The sequence below is a fragment of the Sciurus vulgaris genome (assembly GCF_902686455.1).
Source record: "Sciurus vulgaris genome assembly, chromosome: 17".
In the NCBI taxonomy this organism is placed as follows: Eukaryota; Metazoa; Chordata; class Mammalia; order Rodentia; family Sciuridae; genus Sciurus; species Sciurus vulgaris.
This window is the reverse complement of record NC_136478.1, coordinates 51,963,576-51,980,814: the sequence shown is the minus strand read 5'-3', so window position 1 is coordinate 51,980,814 and position 17,239 is coordinate 51,963,576. Positions and strand designations below refer to the sequence as shown.

General features: G+C 41.1%; 2 protein-coding genes across 4 annotated transcripts in view; both read left to right on the top strand.

Annotated features, from left to right (window-relative positions):
* Window positions 1–17,239, top strand: part of LOC306648341 (cytochrome P450 2B4-like) — a 153,876-nt gene that overhangs the window by 41,917 nt on the left and 94,720 nt on the right. The window lies entirely within an intron of this gene.
* The window catches only part of LOC306648342 (cytochrome P450 2B4-like), a 51,144-nt gene continuing 44,820 nt past the window's right edge, over window positions 10,916–17,239 (top strand). Inside the window, exon 1 of one of the 3 annotated variants that reach the window (XM_079118403.1) lies at window positions 10,916–11,146. In XM_079118403.1, coding sequence (XP_078974529.1) covers window positions 10,976–11,146 — 171 coding nt within the window. In that variant the 5' untranslated portion in view covers window positions 10,916–10,975. The remainder of the gene's footprint in view (window positions 11,147–17,239) is intronic. The other 2 variants (XM_079118404.1, XM_079118402.1) reach the window with 2 other exon arrangements.

Sequence of the window (17,239 nt, the reverse complement as noted above, 5' to 3'; positions counted from 1 at the left end):
GAATGAGGATGGCTTAGAGCAGGTTGTGCTCACCATCATGAATGTGGTCAAGGTTGCATTGATGTACGATATCTCAAATCTGGCCTAATTGTAGGTTTTGAATGCATGCGATGTATTGCACACCATTTATTACACAGTAAATCTGTAAAATTTTAGAGAATAATTCCAGCATCCTTTCAGATATGAAAAGAAGCAGCTTTGCAGGTGCCAGCCCCACCTGACAGGCTTTAAAGGCTTCAGCAGCACAACAGGGCCGGTGGGGGAAGGTCAGGTGGACACAGGCCCTCATGGGTCCCTGAGCTGCAGGGACAGGAGGCAGCTAGAGCCTCTGTTCCTGTGTCTCTCAGTCTCCTCCTCCCTCTGGCTCTTCTCCTTTCTCTCTGTGAATCTTGCTCCTTCTCATTCTCTGGCTGTGTCTTTACATTATATACTTTTCTATCTTTTCCTCTTTATCTCTGTCTCTGAGATTCCTCCTCTTCCTGTCTCTGCCACTGATCCTCGCTCTCTCTTTTTAATACTGTATCTTTGAAATCCAGCGTCCTTAGTCAGAACCCTCAATTTTCTTCAAAAAAATCCTTCATTTATTTTCAGCTTCTATGAGTTTTACAGTGGAAATAACTGGTCGTCATAAGTCAATTGTACCCACATACTTGTAAGTTTCACAACAGCTGAACTGCATATTAAATTCTGCTATTAAAATAAAATTAAGTGTGAATTGGTTGGTCCACACAACATTTTGGGTTTAATGGCACATGTGGCAAGGGGCTACCCCATGGGACAGTGTAGCTCTAAACTTCTGTGTGATCTTGGATAAGAGTATTGATTTGTGTTGCCTCCATCTCCTAAAATGGGGAGAACAACTGTACCTGAACCATTCCTAAGGGGTGAGAACTCAGTGGAAAGCACTCTTTGTTTCCCAATCAGTGCTTCCTGGGTCTGGAATGAGGACCCGTGGAACTCAGTGCCACCTGACCCAGCACAGCAGGAGCAAGATCCCGAGGTCACTCAGGTCCATGGTGGCACCTCTCCAAGGTCAGGAATGAGCAGGGTGCACCCTGCTGCTCCCTTCTTCCTGGGTCAGAAAAGTCTGGGGCAAGGCTGGGCCCAGCAGCTTGGACTTCAGACTCACATAAGAGCAGTGCCTTCACCTCAGCCTCAGCCATTGCATCTCCTCTGTCAGGCTCCTGGTGCGGGTGAGTGGTATGCGTTGCTTAGTGAGCAAGGTGTAATAAAAGAGAGGGAAAGAGACAGGCAGATGTGGACACATTCATTCCCATGTTGGTTAGTGAGGGCCTGACCTCCTGCTGGGGGCAGGGAGGGTGCAGAGGCACAGCGATGATGTAGACAGAACCAAGCACGTTGGACAGCACAAACTGGACCCAACTCTGGCTCCTGGAGTTCAGAGCCCAGAAGAGAACAGATTCAGAGTGAGCAGGGTGTGGGAGGGCAGAGAGGGCCACCAGAGGTGTATGAAAGTACTCGGCTAGTGAGAAACACAGGGGGAAACAGAGAGGAAGACAAATGTCCAGCTTAGAGAGACACAGGGGTCCAAGAGGGATAGAGCTCTCCCCAGGTGTGTCCTTATGTCCTAGGTCAACCCTGCCTGGGTCTCCTCTACTATGTCTTTCTGATCCTCTCTGTTCCTCTCATCATCTCTGGGTCTATGGCTGTCCCAGAGGAGGAGAAATGAAGGAGAAAGACACTGAGCACCTGCAGACACACACGAAGGCAGAGACCAGGATTCACGTGTGCACATACACACACACACACAAACACACACACGCAGACACACACAGGAGCACCCAGCACACACACAAATACAAACACAGGGCTTCTTGTGAACCAGGTGAATTCACAGTGATCAGAGCAACCTTCCCAAAGAAACAACCACACGACAGAGAACTTGTTCTGAAAGCAGATTTCAAGGCACAAGGCATCATGCCATAAGGGCAGCGATCCCTGAGGGATGGGCCACAAAGACAGGAACCCGTGAGAGCCGCAGTGAGTGGCCTCAGCAGGGCCTCCTGCTCACCGTTTACACAGATGGTTCACAAACATGTTCCAAAATACCTATCACTTCTCCTATAGCCCAATTTCAGTATCGAATTTTAAAATTAATTTTATCTATGTTTAAATTTAGAATCAAATTTAAGTGTCATGGAGCAGGTCACGTTGCAGGTGTTTGAGGCCCTGTGTGACAAGGTGACCCCACGTTGGACAGCATAGCTCTAACCCCCTGGGTCTGCTTGGGTGAGACTCTCAACTTCTCTTTCAGGCTCTTCAACTATCAAATGGGGATGACCACCACGACATGTCCCTCAAAGCGTAAGGACTCCATGAGTTACTCTCTAAGAGGAAGAAGCACTTGTTGTCTCCCCACCAGGAAGTCCTGGGCTGGCATGGTAACCCAGGCTCAGCGCCAGGTGACACAGCACAGCAGGAGCAAGGTTCTGGGGTCAGGAAAGTCTATGGCAGCACCTCTCCAATATCAGAGAAGCGAGTCCATCTGAAAAACATCACATTTTTCTGAAAAACATCACATTTCTCTGTCCTCCTCATGGGTCACTAGAGTGTGACTCAGATATCAGGGTCAGGGTCCTGGTTCTGACAAAAGGTCTGCATCCCTTTGCTGCGTCATCACAGTGAAGAGATACTGGACTGCAGTGGAAACAATGAAGAGGAGGGAGAGACTGCAGAATGGGAGAGAATCTTTGCCAGCCACTGTTCTGATAGAGGATTAATATTCAGATTACACAAAGAACTAAATAAACTCAACATTAAAAAAATTGCAAAAATCAGGGCAGGCATGGTGGCCCATGCCTGTAATGCTAGCAGCTTGGGAGGCTGATGTAAGAGAACCTCATGTTCAAGGCTAGTCTCAGCAACTTTGCGAGGCCCCAACCTTTGTGGCAAGACCCTGTGTCAAAATAAAAATTGTTTTCCATGGGGCGATCCAAGATGGCGGACTAGAGGGTGACTGCATCTCCAGTCACTCCAGAACCCAGGATTCAAGAAGGGGAGGCATTGAGAGACTCGGACTAAAATAGAATCACGGGATGAGTCTCCCCCACCCGGTGAAGCACTGCCCGGGCAGCAGGCACGGATTCGGGTGGTGTATTAGAGTAGGGTAGGGCAGCTAGAGTCTTCTCCAGGCAGCTCCGCGCACTCTGGCAGTGGGCTCCTCCACAGGGCCAGATTCTCCAGCATCTCGGAGCAGGCCTCCCAGTGAGAGCCTTTCTGCACAGAACCAAGCTTCAAGTCCCTGAACCAGGGCGGGGAGTTCCTGCCCGCAGGTTGCTTCAGGGACCAGGACAGGGCAGCCAGGGACTTCCCCAAGCAGCCCGCAGGTCCGGAGCTCTCCGGCAGGAACTGCATTTCCAGGCTAGCTTCTTGGAGCAGGCCCCCCAGTGAGAGCCTTTCCACACAGAGCCAGCTCCAAGTCCTGGAACCAGTAGCAGGCTAGGGGCAGCTTTTCTTGGAAGCACTGCATTATCAAGTTACTCCAGACTCCAGGCTACTGAAGGCAGGAAGGTGAGACACTGGAAATCTACAGGGACACTATAAGCCAATAGAGGAAATCTGCAATATCACAAAGTCCCACTGACATCTGACCAATATGAGAAAACAAGGGAAGAAAAAGTCCCAAACAAACCTAGATACTATATCAATAAAACCCAATGACAGCACAGCAGAAGAAATGTCAGAAAGGGAGTTCAGAATGTACATAATTAAAACAATCAGGGAAGCAAACAAGGAGATGAAAGAGCAAATGCAGGCATTCAATGATCGCACCAATGAACAGTTAAAGGAACAAATACGGGAAGTAAGAGATCATTTCAATAAAGAGTTAGAGATATTGAAGAAAAACCAAACAGAAATCCTTGAAATGAAGGAAACAATAAACCAAGTTAAAATCTCCATAGGAAGCACAATCAATAGGATAGAACACCTGGAAGACAGAACCTCAGATATTGAAGACAAAATATTTAATCTTGAAAACAAAGTTGACCAAACAGAAAAGATGGTAAGAAATCATGAACAGAATCTACAAGAATTATGGGATATCATGAAAAGGCCAAATTTAAGAATTATTGGGATTGAGGAAGGCCTAGAGAAACAAACCAAAGGAATGAACAATCGATTCAATGAAATAGTATCAGAAAATTTCCCAAATCTGAAGAATGAAATGGAAAACCAAGTACAAGAGGCTTATAGGACTCCAAATGCACAAAATTACAACAGACCTACACCAAGGCACATTATTATGAAAATACATAACATACAAAATAAAGACAGAATTTTAAAGGCTGTGAGAGAAAATAATCAGATTACATTCAGGGAGAAACCAATAGAATATCAGCAGATTTTTCAACCCAGACCCTAAAAGCTAGAAGGGCCTGGAACAATATTTACAAAGCCCTGAAAGAAAATGGATGCCAACCAAAAATCTTATTCCCAGCAAAACTTACTTTCCGTCTTGATGATGAAATAAGATCCTTCCATGATAAAAAAAAGCTAAAGGAATTTACAAAAAGAAAGCTAGCATTACAAAACATTCTCAGCAAAATATTCCATGAGGAAGAGATGAAAAACAACGATGCAAATTAGCAATGGGAGGAACTAACCTAAAGGAATAGCCAAATAAAGGGGAAACCAAATCATATCAAAAAACAAAAATGAGTCCAATGAGTGGGAATACAAATCATATCACAATAATAACCGTGAATGTTAATGGCCTGAACTCATCAATCAAAAGACATAGACTGGCAGAATGGATTAAAAAGAAAAATCAAACAATTTGCTGCCTGCAAGAGACTCATCTCATAGAAAGAGATACCCTTAGACTAAAGGTGAAAGGATGGGAAAAAACATACCATGCACACGGACACAGCAAAAAAGTTGGAGTATCCATCCTCATTTCAGATAATGTGGACTTCAAGCCAAAACTAGTCAGAAGGGATAAAGAAGGACATTTCATACTGCTTAAGGGAAGCATAAATCAGCAAGGCATAACAATCATAAATATCTATGCCCCGAACATTGGCTCATCCATGTACATCAAACAAATCCTTCTCAATTCCAGAAATCAAATAGACCACAACACAATAATACTAGGCGATTTTAACACACCTCTCTCTCCACTGGATAGATCGTCCAAACAAAAATTGAATAAAGAAACCATAAATCTCAATAACACAATCAACAGTTTAGACTTAACCGACTTATATAGAATACCAACAAAGAACGAATACACTTTCTTCTCAGCAACACATGGATCCTTCTCTAAAATAGACCATGTCTTATGCCACAAAGCTACTGTTAGCAAATACAAGAAGATAGAGACACTAGCATGTATTCTATCAGATCATAATGGATTGAAATTAGAAATAAATGACAGAATAAAAAACAGAAACTTCTCCAATACCTGGAGATTAAATAATACATTATTATATGATGAATGGATAACAGAAGACATCAGGAGGGAAATAAAAATATTCTTAGAAGTAAACGAGAACAAAGACATCATATCAAAATCTGTGGGACACTATGAAAGCAGTACTTAGAGGAAGATTTATTTCATGGGGCACATTCAACAAAAGAAGTAGAAATCAACAAATAAATGACTTAAAACTACAGCTCAAAGCCCTAGAAAAAGAAGGGCATACCAACACCAAAAGTAGTAGAAGACAGGAAATAGTTAAAATCAGAGCCGAAATCAACGAAATTGAAACAAAAGAAACACCCAGAAAAGTTAACAAAATAAATAGTTGGTTCTTTGAAAAAATAAACAAAATTGATAAACCCTTAGCCACACTAACAAAGAGAAAGAGGGAGAAAACTCAAATTACTAAAATTTGGAATGAACAAGGAAATATCACAACAGACACGAGTGAAATAGAAAACATAATTAGAAGCTATTTTGAAAATCTATACTCCAACAAAACAGAAAACCTTGAGGACATCGACAAGTTTCTAGAGACATATGAATTACCTAAACTGAATGAGGAGGACATACACAACTTAAATAAATCAATTTCAAGCAATGAAATAGAAGAGGTCATCAAAAGCCTACCAACAAAGAAAAGTCTGGGACCAGATGGGTTCTCAGCCGAGTTCTACAAAACCTTTAAAGAAGAGCTCATTCCAATACTTCCCAAAGTATTCCATAAAACAGAAGAGGAGGGAACCCTCCCAAACTCATTCTATGAAGCCAATATCACCCTGATACCTAAACCAGACAGAGACACATTGAGGAAAGAAAATTTCAGACCAATATCCTTAATGAACATCGATGCAAAAATTCTCAACAAAATTTTAGCAAATCATATAGAAAAATATATTTAAAAGATAGTGCACCACGATCAAGTGGGTTTTATCCCAGGGATGCAAGGTTGGTTCCACATCTGGAAATCAATAAATGTCATTCACCATATCAACGGACTAAAAATCACATGATTATTTCAATAGATGCAGAAAAAGCATTCGATAAAATACAGTATCACATCATGCTCAAAACACTAGAGAAAATAGGGAGAGTGGGAACATTCCTTAATATTGTAAAGGCCATCTATGCTAAGCCCATGGCCAATATCATTCTAAATGGTGAAAAACTGAGAGCATTCCCCCTAAAAACTGGAACAAGACAGGGATGCCCTCTTTCACCACTTCTATTCAACATTGTTCTTGAGACTCTAGCCAGAGCAATTAGACAAACCAAAGAAATTAAAGGGATACAAATTGGAAAAGAGGAACTCATACTATCCCTGTTCACTGATGACATGATTATATATTTAGAGGAACCTGGAAATTCCACCAGAAAACTCTTAGAACTCATAAGTGAATTCAGTAAAGCAGCAGGTTACAAGATCAATGCTCATAAATCCAATGCATTTTTATACATAAGTGAGGAATCCTCAGAAAGAGAAATTATGAAAACTACCCCATTCACCATAGCATCGAAAAAAATAAAATACTTGGGAATCAATCTCACAAAAGAGGTGAAAGACCTCGACACTGAGAGCTACAGAACACTAAAGAAAGAAATTAAAGAAAACTTTAGGTGATGGAAAGATCTCCCATGTTCTTGGATAGGAAGAATTAATATTGTCAAAATGGCCATACTACCAAAAGTGCTATACAGATTCAATGCAATTCCAATTAAAATCTCAATGATGTACCTTACAGAAATAGAGAAAGCAAGTATGAAATTCATCTGGAAGAATAAGAAACCCAGAATAGCTAAAGCAATCCTCAGTAGAAAGAGCGAAGCAGGGGATATTGCAATACCAGATCTTCAACTCTATTACAAAGCAATAGTAACAAAAACGGCATGGTATTGGTACCAAAATAGACAGGTAGATCAATGGTACAGAATAGAGGACATGGACACAAACCCAAATAAATACAATTTTCTCATACTAGACAAAGGTGCCGAAAATATGCAATGGAGAAAAGATAGCCTCTTCAACAAATGGTGCTGGGAAAACTGGAAATCCATATGCAACAGAATGAAATTAAACCCCTATCTCTCACCCTGCCCAAAACTCAACTCAAAATGGATCAAGGACCTAGAAATCAGACCAGAAACCCTGCATCTTATAGAAGAAAAAGTAGGTCCAAACCTTCAACCTCTTGGCTTAGGATCAGACTTCCTTAACAGGACTCCCATAGCACAAGAAATAAAAACTAGAATCAAACACTGGGACAGATTCAAACTAAACAGCTTTCTCTCAGCAAAGGAAACTATCAGCAATGTGAAGAGAGAGGATACAGAGTGGGAGAATATCTTTGCCACTCATACTTCAGATAGAGCACTAATTTCCAGAATCTATAAAGAACTCAAAAAACTCTACACAAGAATACGAATAACACAATCAACAAATGGGCTAAGGAAATGAACAGACACTTCAGAGAAGAAGATGTACAAGCAATCAATAGATATATGAAAAAATGCTCAACATCTCTAGGAATAAGAGAAATGCAAATCAAATCTACCCTAAGATTTCGTCTCACCCAATTAGAATGGTGATTATCAAGAACACAAGCAACAATAGGTGTTGGTGAGGATGTGGGGAAAAAGGTACACTCATACATTGCTGGTGGGGTGCAGTCACTCTGGAAAGCAGTATGGAGATTCCTCAGAAAGCTTGGAATGGAACCACCATTTGACCCAGTTATCCCACTCCTTGGCCTATACCCAAAGGACTTAAAATCAGCATACTACAGAGATACAGCCGCATCAATGTTCATAGCTCGTCAATTCACTATAGCCAGATTGTGGAACCAACCTAGATGGTCTTCAGTTGATGAATGGATAAGAAACTGTGGAATATATATACACAATGGAATATTATTCTGCCATGAAGATTGATAAGGTTATGGCATTTGCAGGCAAATGGATGAAATTGGACGATATCATGCTAAGTGAGATAAGCCAATCTCAATAAACTAAAGGTCGAATGATCTCGCTGATAAGCGGATGAGGACAAATAAGGGGGTGTATGAGGGTTTAGCATTAGGGTTAGGGTTCGGTTTAGGACTAGGGATAAGAAAGGTGGTAAGAATGGAGAAAGGACGGACTGTATAGAGGAAAAGAGGGGTGGGAGGGGTGGCAGGAAGGGAAAAAATAACAGAATGAATCAAACTATATTGCCCTATGTAAATTTATGATTTTTAATTAAAATAAATAAATAATAAATAAGATAGAGGAATATCATAGCACAAAGAAGCCTGGAAGTACCAAAAATAAATAAATAAATATAAACATAAAAAAAACCCCAGCAATGGATGGGGATGTAGCTCAGCAGTAAAGTGCCTTTGGTTTAAATCTTTAGAGCACCACCCCCTGCCCTGTGAAAACTGCCCCTGCAATAATATCCCCAAAATTAAAGAAAAAAATCCTTAACTCCAGAGAAATCCCATTCTATAAATGAGTGGATGGACTGAACAGACACTTCTCAAATTAACACACACAAATGGTCAACAATCATATGAGAAAATATCCAACCTCTTTAGCTGTCAGGGAAATACAAATCCAAACTACACTGAGATTTCACTCACTCCAGGTGAATGGCAGTCATCAAGAATACAAATAATACATGACGGCAGGAGTGTGGGGAATAGACCCACTGATAACTGGTGGTAAGAGTGTAACTTAGTACAAGCACCATGGAACTCAATGCTGAAGTCCTTCAAAGACGAGGGATGGAACCACCACATGATGCAGCTCTTCCACTCCCCAGTATTTACCCAGAAGCATCAGAGTCAGCAGTCAGAGTGACTTACGCATACCAGACTCATCACAGCGCAATTCACAAGAGCTGAGTTATGGAACCAGCCTGGGCGTCTGTCAACAGGTAAACGCATAAAAAATGGTGGTCTCTGTGCGCAGTGAGATTTTGCTGAGCCACAGAAAAGAACTAAATTCCATCATTTGCAGGAAAAGGGGTAAAACTTGAGAACACTATGTTGAGTGAGATAAATGAGACTCATAGGGACATGAGTGGAAGGTTTTCTCTCCTGTGGAAATTAGAGAGGAACAAAAATAGGGGTGAAGACTGAAGGGAAACCATTGGGCTATAGGAAGGGGAGTGGGAGGGAGGAAGAGAGGGTAAGGAGAAGTTTGGGGAGTCATATCGACCAAGTTACTTTACATGGGTGCATGAATGAGTTGCCATGAAGCCCACTGTTCTGTATGATTAATATGAACCAAAATATAAGGTTTATAAAAAGAACGATGTTCCCTTGTCTCTTCTCACTCATCCTTCATCCACTTTAAAGGGAAGGAGGTGAATTTACTTTATTTTATGTTTTCAGAGTCAGGAGTCCATTCCAGGACCTCTCCCATGCCAGGCAAGTGCTGCACTTCTGAGCCATGTCCCCAGCCTGGGAGATGTCCTTAGAGCAGAGAGGTGGAGAACCAGGTCCAGGCCACAGCACTGGGGATGGAAAGTTTCTTTCTCATATTTGGCAAATATGGAGTGACCACCACAGAAGCTGTGTGGGTGAAGGCTCAGAACAAAGAATGCAGACTGGAGCAGAGTGACCATCGAAATGTGGTGCCATCTTATGATTTGAGTGTCCCTGCCAAAGTTCATGCTGATATTTATTGCAACCATGACAGTCTTAAGAGATCACAGCTTTCAAAGCTATACAGAGTAAGAACACATCCATGAGAAACTAGGGGAAACCTGAGTCTTTCGATAGTTCTCAACCCTACAGACACTTTGTTTTTTGCTCTACGAATATCCATAGGATAAAATTTTATGGTAAGTTCAGCTTAGTAGGAGATTAATCAAAGGAGCTCATAGAAAAATATAACCATTATGATAATAGACTGTAATAAAAGTTATGAGTATGGTCTTTCTCTCAGAATATCTCTTTTTACTGTGCTCACCTTTCCTGCGATGTGAGGTGATGCAGCACGCAGGGGATGGGAAGAGGTGAGGTGAAGGACATAGAAATTGTGACGTAACCTCAGCTACTGATGAGCTGGTGATCAGTGGGAGGGTCATCACATGCACAGAAATGCCCACCAGCACCTTTGCATAGAAAATGTCCCCTCACAGGTCAAAAGCACACAAGCACACATGGTAGCAAGCAGATGTGGACAGATGTATGCCAGTATCGGTAAGCAGACAAATCTCATGGATATGCCCAACCACACCCAACCACACCCACACCCACAGAGAAAAGATGCAGCAACACACTGCATCACCCCCACATGCACTGTGTATCTCTTTCACAGAATCACTGCCAACATGTAGGGAGGGGGTAGAGGGGAAAGGAGGGGACAGGTCACTGGGCCAACCAAGCAGGAAGTGTGTGCATCCAGCACCTCTGCTACCTTCACTCTCCTGGACGATGAGGAGAGGGAGGCGGGAGCAGATGGAGTTGCATAACTGAATGGGGAGGAGGCTCAGCATAAAAGGTCCAGCTGAGGCTGCTGCTGGTGGACAGCGGACAGACCTGGACTATGGAGCTCAGTGTCCTCCTCTCCCTTGCTCTGCTCACAGGCCTCTTTCTTCTGCTGGCCAGGGTTTGCCCAAAGGCCCGTGGCCACCTCCCACCAGGGCCCTGGCCTCTGCCCTTCTTGGGGAACCTTCTGCAGCTACAGAGAGGAGGCTTGCTCAGTTCCTTCCTGCGGGTGAGACACAGATGGACGGGTCCCGTGGTGGGCTGGTCTCTGCCTCTGTGTTTGGGGATCCCTCAGCAGGAGAAGCAAGGCCTCTTTCCAGCTCAGGGGTTGGTGGGTTGGGGACAGCAGGTGTGTGAAGGGCCTGAGCCTGAACCTTGATGGAGAGTGGTCAGATGGTCAGCTGCATCCTGCTCAGATGGAAGTGTGTGAGGGGCACTGTCCTCGAGAGGCAGGTGGACGTGCAGAGGTGTGGGGTGTGAGCCTTGGTGCACAGCTTCCCTCTCCTCTGCCACCCTCTGCTGTGTCCCTGGATGCCTGCCTGTCCCTGGAACAGGGGTAAAGGGCAGCAGCACCGGTCATATAGATATGATTTCTGCCAACAAGAGAGAGCAAAGGCTGGCCTGACTCAGTGCTGGGACAGAGGAGAGGCAAGGGGTGTGTCAGAGGTGCTTATTGATAATAAGTGTGATGCACCATACTAGGGTACACTCTGCATTGTGTACCAGGCTCTCTGTCACTGCTCCAATGTAAGCTTTCATGTGTAATTGTTTACTTACTTTTTAAAAAAATTATTTTTATTGTAAACAAATGGGATACATGTTGTTTCTGTTTGTACATGAGTAACAGCATACCATTTGCGTAGTCATACATTTACATAGGGTAATGATGTTTGAATCATTCTGTTATTTTTTCCTTCCTCCCCACCCCTCTTTTCCCACTATACAGTCCCTCCTTCCTCCATTCTTGCACACCTCCCACCCCTATTATGTGTCATCATCCACTTATCAGTGAGATCATTCGTCCTTTGGATTTTTGAGATTGGCTTATCTCACTTAGCATGGTGTACTCCAATTTCATCCATTTACCTGCAAATGCCATAATTTTATTATTCTTTATAGCTAAGTAATATTGCATTGTATATATCTATATCTATATCTATATCTATCTATATGTCTGTCTGTCTGTCTGTCTATCTATCTATCTATCTATCTATATATCACAGTTTCCTTATCTATTCATCCATTGAAGGACGTCTAGTTTGGTTCCACAGTCTGGCTATTGTGAAACGAGCAGCTATGAACACTGATGTGGCTGTATCTCTGTGGTATGCTGATTTTAAGTCCTTTGGGTATAGGCTGAGGAGTGGGATAGCTGGGTCAAATGGTGGGTCCATTCCAAGTTTTCTAAGGAATCTCCACACTGCTTTCCAGAGTGGCTGCACTAATTTGCAGTCCCACCAGCAATGTATGAGTGTACCTTTTTCCCCACATCCTCTCCAATACCTATTGTTTCTTGTATTCTTGATAATCGCCATTCTAATTGGGGTGAGATGGAATCTTAGTGTAGTTTTGATTTGCAATTCTCTTATTACTAAAGATGGTGAACACTTTTTCATATGTTTGTTGATTAGTTGTAGATCTTCTTCTGTGAAGCATCTGTTCATATCCTTAGCCCATTTGTTGATTGGGTTATTTGTATTCTTGGTGTAGAGTTTTTTGAGTTCTTTATATTCTGGAAATTAGTGCTCTATCTGAGGTATGAGTGGCAAAGATATTCTCCCACTCTGTAGGCTCTCTCTTCGTATTGCAGATCGTTTGCTTTGCTGAGAGAAATCTATTTAGTTTGAATCTATCCCAGTTATTGATTCTTGTTTTTATTTCTTGTGCTATGGGTGTCCTGTTAAGGAAGTCTGATCCTAAGCCAACAAGTTGAATATTTGGACCTACTTTTTCTTCTACAAGATGCAGGGTCTCTGGACTGATTTCAAGGTCCTTGATCCATTGTGAATTGAGTTTTGTGTGGGTGAGAGATAGGGGTTTAGTTTCATTCTGTTGCATATGGATTTCCAGTTTTCCCAGCACCATTTGTTGAAGAGGCTATCTTTTCTCCATTGCATATTTTTGGCACCTTTGTCTAGTCTGAGAAAATTGTATTTATTTGGGTTTGTGTCCGTGTCCTCTATTCTGTACCATTGATCTACCTGTCTATTTTGGTGCCAATACCATGCTGTTTTTGTTGCTATTGCTTTGTAGTATAGTTGAAGTACTGGTATTGCGATACCCCCTGCTTCATTCTTCCTGCTAAGGATTGCTTTAGCTATTCTGGGTTTCTTATTCTTCCAGATGAATTTCACGATTGCTTGCTCTATTTCTGTAAGGCACGTTATTGGGATTTTAATTGGAATTGCATTGAATCTGTATAGCACTTTTCGTAGTATGGCCATTTTGACAATATTAATTCTTCCTATCCAAGAACATGGGAGATCTTTCCATCTTCTAAGGTCTGCCTCAATTTCTTTCTTCAATGTTTTGTAGTTTTCATTGTAGAGAACTTTCACCTCTTTTGTGAGATTGATGCCCAAGTATTTTATTTTTTTTTTTGAGGCTATTGCAAATGGAGTTGTTTTCCTCATTTCCCTTTCAACTGTTTCATTGCTTGCATATAAAAATTCTTTAGATTAATTCTTAGATTTATAGCCTGCTATTTTGCTGAATTCATTGATGAAGTCTAGAAGTTTTCTGGAGGAGGTTTTGGATCCTCTAAATATAGAATCATGTCATCAGCAAATAGTGACTGCTTAAGTTCCTCTCTTCGTATTCGTATCCCTTTTATTTCTTTGGTCTGCCTAATTGTTCTGGCTAGAGTTTCGAGGACAATGTTGAATAGAAGTGGTGAAGGAGGACATCCCTGTGTTGTTCCCGTTTTTAAACAGAATGGTTTCAGTTTTTCTCCACTAAGAATGATGTTGGCCATGGGTTTAGCATAAATAGCCTTTACAATTTTTAGGTATGTTCCTACTATCCCTATTTTTTCTAGTGTTTTAAGCATAAAGGGGTGATGTGTTTTGTTGAACGCTTTTTCTGCATCAATTGAAATAACCATATGATTCTTATCCTTAAGTGATTGATGTGATGGATTACGTTTATTGATTTACGGATGTTAAACCATCCTTGCATTGAGGGATGAACCCCACTTTATCGTGGTGCACAATTTTCTTAATATGTTTTTGGATACGATTTACCAATATTTTGTTCAGGATCTTTGCGTCTATATTCATCAAGGATATCAGTTTAGAGTTTTCTTTCCTTGAAGTGTCTTTACCTGTTTTGGGTATGAGAGTGATATTAGCTTTGTAGAATGAGTTCAGAAGGGTATGCTCCTTTTCTATTTCCTGGAATACTTTGAGAAACATTGGAATGAGTTCTTCTTTGAAGGTCTTGTAGAACTCGGCTGAGAATTTGTCTGGTCCTGGACTTTTCTTGGATGGTAGATTTTTTAATGGCTTCTTGTATTTCATTGCTTGATATTGACCTGTTTAAATTGTGTATGTCCTCCTGGTTCATTTTGGGAGGAGCATATGTCTCTAGAAATTTGTCAATGTCTTCGGTAGATTCTATTTTGTGGAAATACAGATTTTCAAAGTAGCTTCTCATTATGTTCTGTATCTCAGTGATGACTGTCGTGATATTTCCTTTTTCATCATGAATTTTAGTAATTTGATTTTTCTCTCTCCTTCTCTTTGTTAGTGTGGCTAAGGGTTTGTCTGTTTTGTTGACTTTTCCAAAAACCAACTTTTTGTTTTGTCAATTTTTTGAATTGTTTCTTTTGTTTCAATTTCATTGATTTCAACTCTGATTTTAATGATTTCCTGTCTTCTACTACTTTTGTTGTTATTCTGTTCTTCTTTTTCTAGGGCTTTGTGCTGTAATGTTAGGTCATTTAGTTGTTGACTTTTCATTCTTTTCTGGAATGCGCTCCATGCAATGAATTTTCCTCTTTGTACCACTTTCATAGTGTCTGAGATTTTGATATGTTGTATTGCCATTCTCGTTGACCTCTAAGAATTTTTTTTTATCTCTTCCCTGATGTTTTTTGTTATCCATGTTTCATTCAATAGCATATTATTTAGTCTCCAGGTGTTGGAGTAATTTCTGTTTTTTATTTTGTCATTGATTACTATTCTCAGTCCATTATGATGTGATAGAACACAAGGCAGTATCTCTATTTTTTGGCATTTCATAAGGGCTGCTTTGTGGCACAACATATGGTGTATTTTTGAGAAGGTTCCATGTGCTGCTGAGAAGAACATGAATTCACTTGTTGATGGATGGAATGTTCTATATATGTCTATTAAGTCTAGGTTATTGATTGTGTTATTGAGTTCTATGGTTTCTTTGGTTGGTTTTTGTTTGGAAGATCTATCTAGTGGTGACAGTGGTGCATTAAAGTCACCCAGAATTTTTGTGGTGTGGTCTATGTGATTCCTGAAATTGAGTAGGATTTGTTTGATGTACAGGGATGCACCAATGTTTGGTGCATATTTACTTTCATTATGTCTTCCTGATTTTGGTTCCCTTAAGCAGTATGAAATGTCCTTCTTTATCCCTTCTGACTAACTTTGGCTTGAAGTCCACTTTATCTGATATAAGGATGGAAACACCTGCTTTTTTACTGAGTCCATGTGCGTGGTAGGTTTTTTCCCTTCCTTTCACCTTTAGTCTGTGGATGTCTTTTTCTATGAGATGAGTCTCTTACAGGCAGCATATTGTTGGGTCTTCCATTTAATCCATTCTGCCAGTCTATGTGTTTTGATTGATGAGTTTAGGCCATTAACGTTCAGGTTTATTATTGAAATATGATTGGTATTCCTAGTCATTTGGCTTATTTTTGGTTTTTAAGTTGGCATGGTTTCTCCTTTGAGTGGTTTTTCTCTGAGGTAGTTCCTCCGTTTGCTGACCTCCATTGTTGTTTTTCATTTCCTCCTCATGGAATATTTTTGTTGAGAACATTCTGTAGTGCAGGCTTTCTTTTTTTTTTATTTTATTGTAAACAAATGGGATACATGTTGCCTCTCTGTTTGTACATGGCGCAAAGGCATACCATTTGTGTAATCATAAATCCACATACAGTAATGTTGTTTGATTCATTCTGTTATTTTTTCCCTTCCCCCCACCCCTCCCACCCCTCTTTACCGTCTATACAGTACTTTCTTCCTCCATACTTGCCCCCCTCCCTAACCCTAACTCTAACCCTAACATTAACCCTTCCCTCCCCCCCTTTATGTGTCATCCTCCACTTATTAGCGGTATCATTCGTCCCTTGGCTTTTTGAGATTGGCTTATCTCACTTAGCATGATATTCTCCAATTTCATCCATTTGCCTGCAAATGCCATAATTTTGTCATTCTTTATGGCTGAGTAATATTCCATTGTGTATATATACCACAGTTTCTTTATCCACTCATCAATTGAAGGGCATCTAGGTTGGTTCCATAGTCTGGCTATTGTGAATTGAGCAGCTATGAACATTGATGTAGCTGTATCTCTGTAGTATGCTGATTTTAGATCCTTTGGGTATAGGCCAAGGAGTGGGATAGCTGGGTCAAATGGAGGGTCCATTCCAAGTTTTCTAAGGAATATCCACACTGCTTTCCAAAGTGGCTGCACTAATTTGCAGCCCCACCAGCAATGTATGAGTGTACCTTTCTCCCCACATCCTCACCAACACCTGTTGCTTGTATTTTTGATAATCGCCATTCTAATTGGGGTGAGATGGAATCTTAGGGTGGTTTTGATTTGCATTTCTCTTATTACTAGAGATGTTGAACATTTTTTCATATGTTTATTGATTGCTTGTACATCTTCTTCTGTGAAGTGTCTGTTCATTTCCTTAGCCCATTTGTTGATTGGATTATTTGTATTGTTGGTGTAGAGTTTTATGAGTTCTTTATAGATTCTGGAGATTAGTGCTCTATCTGAAGTATGATTGGCAAAGATATTCTCCCACTCTGTAGGCTCTTTCTTCACATTACTGATAGTTTCCTTTGCTGAGAGAAAGCTTTTTAGTTTGAATCTATCCCAGTTATTGATTCTTGCTTTTATTTCTTGTGCTATGGGAGTCCTGTTGAGGAAGTCTGGTCCTAGGCTGACATGTTGAAGATCGGGACCTACTTTTTCTTCTATAATCTGCAGAGTCTCTGGTCTGATTCCAAGGTCCTTAATCCATTTTGAGTTGAGTTTTGTGCAGGGTGAGAGATATGGGTTTAGTTTCATTCTGTTGCATATGGATTTCCAATTCTCCCAGCACCATTTGTTGAAGAGG